Genomic DNA, 14647 nt, shown 5'->3' on the forward strand with positions numbered 1-14647 from the left:
TGATAAATACTGAGCTTTTATGGAAATATATCTCTTTTTTTTTAAAGAGAAAAGGTGAGAAACAGTCTTGGAAAAATGTCAAAGAGTCACTAAAAGAGCCTTACAACTTGCTAGACAATCTACACAGATTCAGAGAGACTGAAAGCAGTGAGAGCCATCAGTCACCAATATCCATTATTTCTTAATAAGAAAAATGGGAATAAAAGGATAAATAAGCACAATCAAGGAGACCAAAGACCAAAACACAAACTCGCAGGCTCTCTGTCAGTGCCTCCTTACTATAAAGATGGCTAAAATAAGAATTTGAGAGGTAACCTGACAGAGGCCAAGAAAACGCCCAAACTTGCCTGGATCCACCTCCTAGCACAGAACTTTGATCTTCCCTAAGAGATTAAGTTGTCAAATGTTACCTTACGACTCTAATGGTAAGAGCCAAGTGCCTGGACATTAAATGCTTGTGATACCATAACTGTCATTAGCATTGAGCTGGACTGAGAATCATAAAGTATTAGTGGTTACCACAAGCCTTCAGGAGCCCCAGAAGGAGAGTCGGTGGTTTAAATCCTGGGTACAACTCAGACCACACCCAGCACATTGTTGCCTTGTGAGGCAGTGCGTTTCCCAGTCAATGGATACGTTCCAGTAGAGTTGGACAATTGGAGAAGTGTTCTGGGTGGCGGAGAGATTTCAGGATTGAGACACTTACACTACTCTTAACACAAGAGAGAGAATCAGACAAACATATTGGGAAAAAATCAAATCAAATAGAAAGAAAACTCTTGGCAGTAAGAGTTGTTTACTTCCTTATTCTCAGGTGAAGAAACCAAGGCCCTGAAGGGTTAAGTATGTCACCACTCAAGGTCACTTGTGTGATTTACTGACAGATCTGGAAACCAGCTCTCCGTATTCCCAGCAGAATGCTCTTTCCTCTTGAATTGAAAGAAAATCCAGCAGTTCACTAGTTTGTGAAATGAAGGACCTGTACTTAAAGATGTTCATATATTGCCCTTGTTTAGAACAAAGTTCCCTGGTATATAACACAAATACTTCGCTAGAGAGACAGACCACAGAAAAGCTAACAATGAAATTTACAGACAGTAATTCAGACAGCAAGATATCAAGACTTGACCATCAAAAAAGGCATAAACATTTAGCCACTGATTACTGACCTGCCTGGGAATACAACTAACATTAGAGGAAACATAAGAAAATATTTTCAAATAATACTATTAAAAGAAAGGTGCTTGGGATCATGAAAAAAGTACACCTTAGGGAAGAATTTGAGATGATGCTTCCCAAAGAAGAAGAAACAACAGATTATTGTTTAAAACCCTTCAAAGCCCCTCAGGTAACCATCAATTTTATATAGAAAGCTTGCTAACCTGCCTCTGTACAGGGTACGCACACTGTGAAGGCTGGAGAGATTATGACTAATTACATGGAAGTGAGGACGTTGAGTAACTTTTTGTACAGTATCCAAATTACTGAAACAGAGTGATTTTATTTTCCAAGTGTGAAGCCATACCGACAGGAAACAAGCGGGGCTATTCTACCCCAGCAAAGCGCCTTAGCTAGTCAGGCATTCTGTAACAAGTCTCCATGGCAAATTTCCTAACACACACTTCTAAACACAAAGAACTCTTCCTCAGAGTGAGTGGCAATAAATAGGCTTGTGCAACTTCAACTAGAAGGATATTCAGATCCTTCTGGGATCTTTTCACGAAAGCAGCAGAATGCTATAGTCACCTTGCCATCCCAAAACCGTGAAAGGATTATAAAATCATAGAACATCTATCTGGAAGCTACAAGCAGCCTAAACAGGACATAGTGAATCCAATGACTTCATTTTTCAAATGAAAAACTGTCACCCGCCTCCCAAAATAAAAGAGTGACTTGCCCAAGGCCACCCAATTACTGAGTAGTATGGTAAGAACTACTACGGTCAAGGGCTCAAACCTAGTACCCTCTCCACAAAGCCACAGAAACAGCCTTTATAATCCTAAAACTATGCACCAGATATAACCTAGGATGTGGAAATTTGTGTCCCTACAGGTCTCAAATTTTGTGGTTTGGCCACACAAACCAGAGAACATACATTCACAGTCCCTTCCCCACCTCCACGGTGACTTCATCTCTTTATCTCCCCATCAAGAATCTTGGAACACAGGTGATTAAGACAGACCTTATTAGATCTAATAGAGGAATAACCTTGAATCTTTTTGATTAAAAATACACATTGGGAATTGAATCGCCAGTCTATGTCTGACGCAGGATGCAGCATGCTTGGGGCTGGTGCATGGGGATGACCCAGAAAGATGTTCTGGGGAGGGAGGTGGGAGGGGGGTTCATGTTTGGGAATGCATGTAAGAATTAAAGATTTTAAAATTTAAAAAATAAAAAACTAAAAATTAAAAAAAAAAAAAATAAATAAAATAAAATAAAAATACACATTGGAATTTTAATACTAGTCAGAGCACTTCCTTTCAAACATCTCAGGGTGACGTGTGACGAGCCATTGCACTGTGACACAGGATGGGGAACTGCTGCTGCGAAATATAAATAATCACTACAGGTGCAGCCGATGCTGTGAACACAAGAATCTCATCAACAATACTGAGGATTAGATCTGATTTTGCCCCTAGACTTGGATAAAGCAGCTTTCGGCAGGAAATAGACACTGTTAGACTGAACAAGTTTAAACGAGCCTAAAGGAGAAGAAGCAGGTAGCCTCCTCACTCTGGGGCCTTCTCAGATCTGGACAAAAGGCTAAATGCTGAGAATGCAGAGTTTGGCAATCCCATGTGGGAATGAGGGCTGAATTCCAATCCCCAATTCTGCCCCTTGGTGTGCCCTGAAGTCCTTATTTATTCACTGCAACATTTTTAAAGTGCTTCCTGGGTACTGGGCTCTGTGCCCTCCACGTTGAATAAAACGAAATCCCTGCTCTGTTGACCAAGAGTTTCCAATGTGGGATGTGTACACCCCTGAGTGAGGTGAAGGCAAGATACCACTGAGGAATGACAAAAAAAAAAAATACAAGAATTGATTTAAAATCATAGTCTCATCATTTTGATTTCTATTTTGGTGATTACCATTTTACAGATAACTAAATAGGCCTCGGTGCCCATGCTCCAGAAATTAGAAAATTGGTCAATCAAAGTTTGGGGACTCTTGATCTAGTCCCTTGGTGTGTAGCTTAGGCTCACCAAAGCTGTGATGGGATAGTAAATCAGAAGTACTTGCAAAAAGTGCTTGGGTGATTCCAAGATGTCTTGTAAGATCAACTGTGTGTGGGCACCCACCCCTCCCCAATGCGGCTTTTTAAGTCACTGATTTTCCAAAATGCAAATATATTGCCCTTGCGACTCCCTTTACATGCACTGGTCACATAACATACTTTTAAGGTGAAATGGAGAGTGAAATAAGGAGTTGTCAGGTGTATAATACTCTACAGGTCATGAAGAAGAAAATGTAACACAAGTGCCCTCTAACCACAGCTCAGAAAGTGCTAGGATGATGCTAGTTTAGGCAATCTGATCTGGACTGGTGCCAATTATCTTCATGTTTCCCAAGCCATCCACAGTCACTTGTGTAAGGCTCAAAGTCAAAAACAGAACATTGTTGAATTCTAAAGAAAGATGTCTGATGCTCTATAGCAAGGAGTGCACTCTCATAAAAATGTGATATTTCTTTGTGCTTTTTAGGTAATAATGTAAAACAGCCCTTTTCCTTACAGAGCAGGCAAGACTAGTCACTAAAACTCAAGGAATCTGCTCAACAAGGTCTTTTCAACTGCTTTTCTCTCTGGGGCTTGAAAGAAGTGTCAGGAAAAGGCACCTCTTCTGCAATGAATTCCCTAAAAGTTTAAAGAGGTCTTGGGGGGAAAAAATAGTCCCATCCCCTCTACCTAGTCTTCTTCCCTTCTGGTTCCCCACTCCCGCCCCAACTTTTCCACATAATGTATCTTTTGTAGGCAAAATGCTCCTCACAGCAAAGTTAATATTTTGCACTGAAAAGTTAAATTTCACCTTATTGAAGGAAAATGACTTCAAATATGTAACTTCAACCTGAAAGGCGGGGGATAAAAAAAAAGAAGGGGGGGGTGGCCAAAGAATGACACTGGTTCCAAGGCAACTGGCCACCATACTAAAAAAAAACAAACCACCCATTGGCAGACAGCAAGCAGAACAGTTCCCACCACCCACCTGGAGGCAGCATACTCTGGCCTGAATAGAGAGGATTCTCCACGGGGGTCTGCTCTTTCTTTCCAACTGTCTAGGTCTAAGAGATCCCCCTCAGGAGGTATAAGGTAAAAGGAAATTCCCTTTACCCAAGGCCCTCAGAACCCCTTTCTCTCTCAAACAGTTCTTTCACTGCCCTTGGTTTAATCTGGCCACACAGCACAACAAGGAAGAACAGGAGCCTAACCCCAAGCCCGGCACTCAATTATCCTATTCTTTCTCTACGGGGGCCATCTGCCAATGCCACCTCCAGCACCTATTTCAGATTCTTCTTTTCTGAAGCGAATGTCTAAAAGCTGAGACGGTCCCCATTTGCGGAGAGGGTCTGTGGAAGTCAGAACCATTTGAGCGACTTCCCCAACCTCGGGGAGCTCAAAAGAAAAGTTCTCCTGGTGAAGCAACAACAGAAAACGGCTACCTTTCGAGAGCTTATGCTCTGGCACTTTCATTTTCCTCCAATATCCTGTACTTCAGGTCAGCATTCCTTCTTTAAAAGGCCTTGTTGGGTAAGAAGACTAATATATCCAGAGAAACCTGCAATTTCCCCTCCTTCTCCCTTGTTTTGGCCTGGCTTCCCCGCGCGCTCCAGAACCCCAGGCGCTGGCTGATGAGTCCGGAGTGCAAGCGGACCCAGGTGCCAGGTTGCTCTCCCCGGACAGGGCCAAACAGGAAGGCCACTGGCCCTGACTACCGCACAGGTGTTCTCCCCACATGCTTCCCCACGAAAACCGCCTCGGTCTCAGACTCGGGCCAAGTTCGAGGCGCCCTCACCCCTAACGCCTGCAAAGCTCTTGCCAGCTGAGCAGGGGGCCCGGGTGAGAAGACAAAAGTCGCATGAAAAGGTTGCCAAGGGCAAGCGTTTCCAGATTCCTCTTTCCTCCTCGGCCCCAGATGCACTTGAGAGTTAGGAGGTGTGGGGGAGCTGGTGATCGTGCCCTTAAAGCCTGGGAAAAAGAGCTACACGGGTCTCGGACCCGGGTTGGCAAAGCTTGGGAAGCCCGTGGCACTGGAGTGAGTGCCAAGGAGGTGCCGGCGGCCCACCGCCCCGCCCCCCTCCTCGGCACATTGCGGGGCGGGGGGTGGGGGGTGGGATGAGATCTGCCACTGGCTCCGCCCCCCGGCGCCCCGACCCCCGGCGCCCCCGCAGCCCGCACTCACAGCAATTGGGTGAAAGCGCTGAGCCCCTCGGGCACGGCCGTCAGCCCCTTCCCGGAGCAGTCCACCCGACGGTCTCCGTCGCAGCTACAGGGCGCCGCGCAGAGAGGCGGCGCCGCGCCGCTGGGCTCGGCCGAGCAGCGCAGCCCCAGGGCGAGGAAGCAGAGCAACCCCAGCGGGCCCGGCATTGCTGCGGCCGCCACCCGCGCCGGCCTCTCCCGCGGCGCCGCTCGCTCGGCGCGCCTCCGCCGCCCTCCGACGCCCCCCGCCGCCCCGGGCGGCAGGCCTGCGGGTTGGGCCGGGGGCTCTCTTCTCTTGGCAGTCACGCGGGCTCGGCTCCTTCAACAGTCCGCGGCAGCAGCGAAGGAACGCGGCGCTCCGGAGTTTCGCCCTTCCCGCTGCTCCATGGAAGCGCAGAGGCAGCCCCAGGTCCTCCCGCGGCTCAGGCCAGCCGGCCCGGCCGGGCGCAGCTGCGGGGGCCGCGCTCTGCCATCGCACCCGCCTCTCGGTCCCCGGCCTCCCGCCGCAGCCGTTCTTCAAGGTTGCGGAGCGCAGACTTCAGCCATGCCGGCCCCTCGCCCCAGCCCCCGCCCGGCTCTCGCACAAACACCCGGGCTCTTTCTCGCTCTTCTCGCAGCCGCGGCTCGATCTCCTCCCGTCCTTTTTCCCTTCTAGGGTTGCACGCTCGGGTTCCCAAGCCCCCAGCCGCTGGGTTATGCAAATCACCTAGGTACATGCAAAACTAACCCCTCTCTCGGAGCACCATTGGCCGGGGGAGGTCTCTAGCTTATTACTATGCGAGGAGGGGAGCCGCCATTGGCCGAGAGTGGACCAGAAGGGCGTGTGTATCGGGCGTGAGTGACAAGGTGGTGGTGGTGGTGGTAGTTCTAGGCAGAAATCCCTGACTTGGTTTGATTTGCGTGGCAGGTTGTGGATCGAAGGTAGAAGGATCTGAAGACGTAGAATCTGGTTTTCTACCCCCCACACACATGCTCGTTGTCTTCCCTCTGCAGAAATTGGATCTCCTAAATTGGACGACCTGAAAAGTAGAACTTGCCTCCAGCATTCAGTTAAGTTTCAAATGACTCTGTGCTGCTCCAAATGGTGAGGACTCTGGGAGCTGTGCAAATGGGCAAAGAATTTTAAAGAGGAGGGAAAAGGCTTCTCTTAATCTGGCATAAATATTTAAGTTTCATCTATATACTAAAGTTAAAACAGTGTATCCCCCAAGAACCTCTCCCTTCACCTAACATCTTTATACCTATCTAAATGGCAGCCCACTCCAGTGTTCTTGCCTGGAGAATCCCAGGGACGGGGGAGCCTGGTGGGCTGCCGTCTCTGGGGTCGCAGAGTCGGACACGACTGAAGCGACTTAGCAGCAGCAGCAGCAGCAGCAGCGATATGCACAGGGTAGCTAAATCATAGCAATTAGCCATCCACGATATAGAGTTCTGGTGACCCCCAACGCAGACTACTTTCTCACCTACTTCAAAATCCTGGAACACAGGAATCTTGTTAGGGTCAACAGAAGTGATGTTTCTGAACACTGGACAATTTTTCCAGACAACAGAAACATTTGCGTGCTAGTAACTACCCTTGAGAAGGCAGCAGCAACTTTGCTGTTAAATGATTATCAGCATTCCTTCCTCTTCTGGACTTTTGTGGCATAATAGACCTCACGTTATTATTATTGTTGTTTGTACCAGCTACTGCTTTGTAGGCACTTCCTTTCTTGCTGTCCACTATGATTCTGAGTTATTTTTCTCGATTTTGAAGACATTTCCCACAAATATTTTAAGGTAGGCAGAGTTAAAAATTTCACTGTCATCAAGGTGATTACTCATGTCATATAAGTAAAATTAAAGAAACTGGAAATAAGTTGACACAGACTCGAGAAATTTAAATGAAAAATTTCCATCATCCTTACATTCAGGAGTTTATCTTTTAAAATAATGCCAGTTGGGCATATGAGTAACAAGAAATTCTTGTTTGACATGATTGACAGTCAAATAAATACAGATATGCCTTGAATTTAAGTTTTAGGAATGACCTGTTTCCTATAGTTGTAGGTTTGAATGAGAATTTAAAGGTAGCTGGACAACCCTCTGGTTTTATGGATAAGAAATCAGAAGCTTGCAGATACTGTGCTCTGTCCAATATCATCACAGAACAGCTCCTGGGCTCCTGGTTCCTTGTATGGTACCCTTGGAGCCTTCTCTAAACTGGATTCCATTGTCTAAATCACTTCCATTATCTGCTGGCAACTCTCAGGAGCAAGTGAAAACTGTTCATTTTGTTTCTTTGGTTCCTTTAACACTTCTCTTTCATTACAACAGAATTTTCTTGCCCAGATATCATTATCTTCTTTTTATATAACAATAATATGTTATACTGATTGATCTTGTTTTGGCCAGATAACTCGTTTCCTTTCTTTAAACTTTAGTAAGCATAAGAATCACATGCAAAACTTGATTAAAACTGTAAACATTTTGATGCATGTCAAGTCAGGAACTTTATTCTTTGCTTTCAAGGAATAAGATCTTAGGGCTGGGGACTTAAGTGAAAGGAGAGATTTGGATTTTGGAAAAGGGAGAGATATAGATTTTATTGAAGAATACATTTCTATTATCTAGGAGATGAAAAAGGTAAGAAAGGAGGATTCAAATTTGCAGCTTGTCCAAGAAGAGAAAATATCAGGAACAAAGGACATGTCGAAGAAGAAAAGAGGTAAGATATGTTACAGTCTTAGTGTTTCAAATAGTTGCTACATTATGTGTGCTTTGCTTTAAACTGGCCGATTAGTCTTCATTTCTTGGATAAGATGCCCGAAGAGAGAAAAAAAACACACCCTGATTTTTAAGATCCTATCCCAGATAACTAGAGAAAAATGATCAGCATTTCCATAACCCTTAAGGACCTGGAAAGATATCTAGATGAACCAAAATTTGATGACAGACAAGATATAAACTTAATAGAGACTCTGCCTGCAGACTGGTTCTTCTTTCTAGCTTTTCATGCCATGGATGAGTAAATAGGTAGCATCCACAGGCTCGATAAGAGGAAGTGGAGCAACGAAGGAGGCATCCCTTCCTGGTAATGCTCATCTTGGGGCTTTGGGGCAGGGGGTACAAGGTCTGTTGACTCGTGGACAAGGTGGACTTCACCCATTCTTACAAATACATACCTATACAAATGTATGCTTCTGCAGGCTGCTCTATTAAGGAAACAAAAACAGAGATTGTGAGGGTTCTCCGGGAGTGCTATAATGACTGAATTAAAAGTCCTCAAATGTACAGAATTTCACTTTTTATAAAATACTTCCAAATGACAAAAGAAAAATATCTAAGTTCACAGCAGTCAGCTTAAGAAATACAGTGTTACAAATGTAGTTGAAGTTCCCTTTGTACTCCTCCCCAATCATATTCATTTCCTTCTTTCTTTCCCTGGAAGTAAGCCCTTGCCTAAACTTCATCATTAATGCCCAGGCATATTTTCATATTTTTCGTATGCGTGCATCCCTAAAAAGAATATCATTCTGTATTCTTCAGCAACTTGTTTTCTTCAACCTGTGAGCTTTGTCCATGTTCATGAACTATGTGCTATTGTTAATTCATTTTCATTACTACATAGTATTCCATTAAAAATATACTCAGTATTTATTTGTCCATTCTATTTAAACTTATTTTTTTTCTAAAAATACTACCATGAATATTCTTGTTCAAGTCTCCTTTTTCATATATGCAAGAGATTCTCTAAAATGTATTTTCCTTTATATATGTGTGTGTGTCCAGGAGTGGAATTGCTGGGTCATAGCTTAGGTACACTCACACACTCACCATATTGGATGTCAAATGGTTTTCCAAAGTGACTGGACTTACTTGTCCTTCCTTCAGCAGAGAATAAGAAACCTCATTAGTCTACTTCCTACTAATACTAATGTTTTAAGACTTAAATATTTGTGAATCTGATGCATACCGAGTAAAATTGAAGTGTAGTTTAAATTGAATTTCCCTGATTACAACTGCATCTTCTCATGTATTTATTGGGCATTTGGTGTGCTCTGCCATACACTGCCTATTCGTTTCCTCTGCCTGTTTGTTTTCTGTTGAGTTGCTTATATTTGTTTTTCTAGTTTAGGGCCAGATAGTAAATATTTGGAGCCTTGTGGACCACATGGTCTCTGCCATAACTATTCAACTCTGCCACTGTAGCACAAAAGCATCATAAATGATACATAAGCAAATAGATGTGGCTGTGTTCCAATAAAACTTTTTTTTTTTTTTTTTGGCAAAAACACATGTTGGACTAGTTCTGGCCCGTGGGCCATACAGTTTCCCAACCCTGTTTTATAGATGTTAATCCTTTATTGAAATCTAATTATTTTTTAAAATCATTTGTAGGATTATGTAAAATTCAGAAAGACACGCCTCAAATGTAACCGTCTTTCCTTACCTGTTGACATTAAGCACTTTTAAATTTCTGATCTCCGTGGTGAGCTCATGGTGAAGATTATATTGCAGAATTAGCCCTGAAGAGTCCATTGCAAGCTTAAACATGCCTCTCTTTCTAGAGTGAATGGTGTACAAGTTGTCCTGGATGCTTAGGGTTTATCATACCTCCCATCCAAAAGACACCCCAAATATTGACTTGATGCAGTCACATGATGGGGGAATAACAGCTGTTGACTTTATGAAAGCATCTGTGCCAGACCCACCACCCAATGTTAGAAGCTGTTTTATTGCTGTTGTTGTTTAGTTGCTAAGTCGTGTCCAGCTCTTTGCAACCCCATGGACTGAGCCCACCAGGCTCCTCTGTCTGTGGGGTTCTCCAGGCAAGAATACTGGAGTGGGTTGCCATTTCCTTCTCCAGGGGATCTTCTCATCCAGGGGTCCAACCCACAACTCTTGCAGTGCAGGCAGATTCTTTATCACTGAGCCACCAGGGAAGCTAGAAGCTGTTTATGTTTTTAAAATTATGTATGTATCTACACATACATACATATTTATGGGTTTTTATATCAAAACATAATAGATTCAGGAAATGAGGAGAGACTATCAAGTCTAATCCCTACCCCTCAGACAACTGATACATCCCTACTCTTAACAACTGAGTCCTCCAGGTAAATGCTTGTTTCTCTGCTCTGCTGCCTCCACATCTGCACCCGGGGCTCTGGGCCAGTGGAACTCCCACACGGGGCCCCAGAGGCTTGCAGTCTCAGTGTCTCACTTAGTTGTCCTTTTCTTTGGAGTCTCAATGTCTCTAGAGTGATCCTGTTTTGCACAGAAAATAGCATCTATTTTTTTAGGGATAATTTTAAACTACAGTGATTATCTTGAATCACATACACAAAATAAAAATATCAAATTGTTGAAAAATTAAAAATATCTTTTTAAGCTGTACAAGTGGTCAAACTTGGGCTTCCGGGGCCTCTTTCCTCTGCCACCTGTGTAGAACTGATGGACCTTGGCATGTGATGACTGGCAGTAAGGCTTGTGGTGGGACTGAAGACCATTCTTGAAACCAGCCCTTTTCAAAACATCACCCCGAAATTTCTTAGTTTCTTGACCTCGTCAAATATCTTGTAGTCAGATGTCCTATTAAGTACTTCTAAAGACCCATATTGACCCTAGACTTCAAAATATTAGGACAAGTATCAGAAACATTTTCCTATACATAATATACCTAATATATATTCCTAACCCTTTCTAATTCTGATTGTCTTTTCCTGATATTTCCATTTCAAATCTAACCCCAGAAGAGAATGAGAGTCTGCAACAATTTCTGAACTACACAACTGCTCGTAGATCCCAAGGTCCATGTAATAATAATCTACTAATCTACATAATCTGCTAATGATAAAAAGAATGAGGCAAAAAAAAAAAAAATTAAATGAGCATTAAAGCAGCCAGGCATTATCACAGAAAAGTAAAGGGAAAAAAAGCAGAGTAGAAAACTGTGAAGATTACCACCTAGTCATGCTGAACATTTGCTCGGGCCAAAGTTTTAACACACAAAGTTCAGACACAGAATGTGGCTCCTTTTCACTCCCTCAAAATTCCAAATAGAACTTTAAACATTTTGGAAAGACCGTAACATGAGACAATTATTTCAAAGAACTACATGCAAAGTCTCTGTACCCCATAAAGGACATGAACAGAAAACCAGCACTTGGGCAGGGGTGTGGATTTGAAGACAGTTCTACTGCTGAACTGTATCCTCAAAAGCTCTTCCTTGTCTACAAGAACATACATGCAAAGAAATCTAGGAAAGAAGGCAGTAAGGGATTGTAGACTCAAGGAGAAGTTGTGGGAAGAGGTGGAAAGAATACTTCACCTTCTGTAGATTGTCTTTCTTTTCCTGTTCTGGCTCCTAATGCTGTCTCAAAAAAGACTTCTTGGGTAAACACATCTTAGGTAATTTCCTCTCTTTCTGTCTAACAACAGCTACCATCACTCTCTTCAAATTAAAAGGAGTGGCAACCAGAATGAAAATTTTAACAATACCAAGGTTTCTGAAATATCTTTAATATAATTTCAAAAATAAAAATTCTGAGGCTATTGCTCTAAAAATTCAGACAAACTACCAACCATCTATAATTCTCAGGATTACCTTGGAAAGAGGCAAAGCAAGAGAGGATCTGGAGACTGGATCAAGGGGACTGGAAGTTAGGGTGATGACAAAAATGCTTTCTTGGGGTCTGGTTAACAAAATCTGGTACTATTTATTACACTCTTTTTTTTTGGTCTTAGGTTAGTGTTAAAACATATGAATTCAGTTCATAGAACACATATGAGGAAAAGTTAAAAATTTTCAATATGAAAGAAAAAATGGGAGGACCTTGAGGTGTTAGGGAAATACATCATATTCACTTTTCCAGTTTGTTCATTTTAGTCCAGAATAACACAAACTTGTCAAGTTTTTCAACTTTTGTGGGAGTTTTTTTTTTTTCCCCCAAGGAATAGTTACCATACATCTAACACCTCAGTCTCTGTTCTCTTGGGGACTGAGCAGCTTCGATCAATTCACAGGTCAGTTGGAGAAGACTTGAGACACAAATTCCACCTCCATTGATTCTGATGTAGGTCTGGGATGGGGCCTGAGAGTCTCAATATTTTAAAAGATCCGATTCTGATATAACTTGCCACCCAAATTTATGAGTCTCTGCTACAGGATTGTTTGAATCCTTTGAGAAGCAGACACCCATATAGGATCGCTTATGCAAAAGACTCATGAGGGGAAAAGTTAGTGAAGAAACGTGGGGAGGGAAGTACGGGAGACTCTTAGAGCCCTGAGATCTTATGATGCAAGTTTGACTCCAGGTCAGAGAGGAAAGCAAGGAAAAGTGGTTGGATGAGTCTCTGATGGCAGTGCAGTTTCATCGAAGCTTGGTGCGTCCAATGGAGAGACCCTAAGACAAACTCCCCCATCAGAGGAGTCCCGTGCCTCCTGCCTTCGTATTTCTGCTGCACTCAGTCACTGACCGGGACCAGCCTCGGGAACTATGGTGAAGAACTTCCCAGCAGGACTGCTAGTCAGTTAGTCTCCCTATATTCAGAGACTGGAAAGGTGCATTTTCTTGGCAGCCTCAAAGTAGAAGGTATGATTTGGAGTCCCACTGTCAAGCAGCTTACAATTCAATTTAACTTATAGAATTAAGAAATTTAGGCTTAAAAAGGACCTTAAGATCTGTTTAAGCACCTAAGGCTTAAAAATGTTCAACAGCATCTCTGCTTCTTCTGGATATGTCTATAGTGAGCATTAGGGCTTCCCTGTTTGGCTCAGACAGTAAAGGATCCACCTACAATCCAGAAGACCCTGGGTCCAGAAGATTCCCCTAGACAGAGACATGGCAGCCCACTCCAGGATTCTTGCCTGGAGAACTCCATGGACAGAGGAGCCTGGCGGGCTACAGTCCTTGGGGTCACAAAAAGTTAGACACAACTCACACATGGTCAGCATATTCACATCCTCATTAGGGGTTGACTCCATCTTTGGATGGTTCTAGCTGTTAGAAAGTTCTGTCTTACGTTGTGCCAAACTTTCTTCTTGATACTTGTGAAATCCTCAGAAACAGAAGGAACTTTGGAGATCACTGGTTGAATCTCATTTACCAGAGAGAAATCAGACCCACAGAGGATAACTGAATTACTAAAGGCAGCATACCTAGTCACCGGCAGAACTGAAGCTAATATCTAGGCCAACTGCTCATTTCACTCTGTATTTGGCTTGACACTGTATTTTTAATTTGCAAGGAAAGGAGAACATTAAAAACTTTAGTTGTCATACAAAGCAGGTTAATCGCAATACCTCAGTTTTAAATTTATTTAAAGGAACTTACCAGGTCCCTCTGAAATGAATTTAAAAAAAAATCTTTTGGCCACAATTCATGGGATATGACATCTTAGTTCCCCAACCCAGGACTGAACCCACACCCTCTGCATTTGAAGTGTGGAATCTTAACCACTGAACCATCAGGAAGTCCCTGAAACAACTTTTCTTTTGATTAAACATCCTGTTTGAATTTGGATGAAGATAAAAAGAAAGATGTAAAGCTGAAAATAATTTCCAGCCAACTAAAGTTGTTCATATTTAGTAGAAGGATCAAAACAATGCTGAATCACTTGTACTCCTCTCCCACCCCAGAAAACCTATATACGGAATAGTATTTATGTAACTTTGGCCACCTCATGCAAAGAGTTGACTCATTGGAAAAGACTGATGCTAGGAGGGATTGGGGGCAGGAGGAGAAGGGGACGAAAGAGGATGAGATGGCTGGATGGCATCACTGACTCGATGGACGTGAGTTTGAGTGAACTCCGGGAGCTGGTGATGGACAGGGAGGCCTGGCGTGCTGCGATTCATGGGGTCACAGAGTCGGACACGACTGAGCAACTGAACTGAACTGAACTTATTTAGGTTTGTTTTTCTTTTAGAATGTGTTTAGAAAGTTTTCTTCCCACATTTACAAAGCTTTGAATTTCATAAAATACATAAAAATACTAATCTAGGGCTTTAAAGAAAAGGTTGAATACATTTTAAAACTTAGGCCTGATCCCTAGTGGCTTAAATGGTAAAGAATTCACCAGCAATGTGGGAGACCTGAGTTTGATCCTTGGGTTGGGAAGATCCCCTGGAGTAGGAAATGGCAACTTGTCCCAGTTCTCTTGCTTGGAAAATTCCATGGACAGAGCACCTGGCCAGGCTACAGTCCATGGGGTAGCAAAGAGTCGCCCGATACGACTGAGCACTTC

At 43.2% G+C, this 14647-nt stretch overlaps 1 protein-coding gene across 1 annotated transcript in view; it reads right to left on the reverse strand.

The window, feature by feature from the left end:
• Positions 1-6173, reverse strand: part of LGR4 (leucine rich repeat containing G protein-coupled receptor 4) — a 105370-nt gene extending 99197 nt beyond the window's left edge. Inside the window, exon 1 of the mRNA XM_069555606.1 lies at positions 5400-6173. Coding sequence (XP_069411707.1) covers positions 5400-5584 — 185 coding nt within the window. The 5' untranslated portion in view covers positions 5585-6173. The remainder of the gene's footprint in view (positions 1-5399) is intronic.
• Between the last annotated feature and the right edge of the window lie 8474 nt (positions 6174-14647).

This window comes from Ovis canadensis, chromosome 15 (assembly GCF_042477335.2).
Source record: "Ovis canadensis isolate MfBH-ARS-UI-01 breed Bighorn chromosome 15, ARS-UI_OviCan_v2, whole genome shotgun sequence".
Classification (NCBI taxonomy): Eukaryota; Metazoa; Chordata; class Mammalia; order Artiodactyla; family Bovidae; genus Ovis; species Ovis canadensis.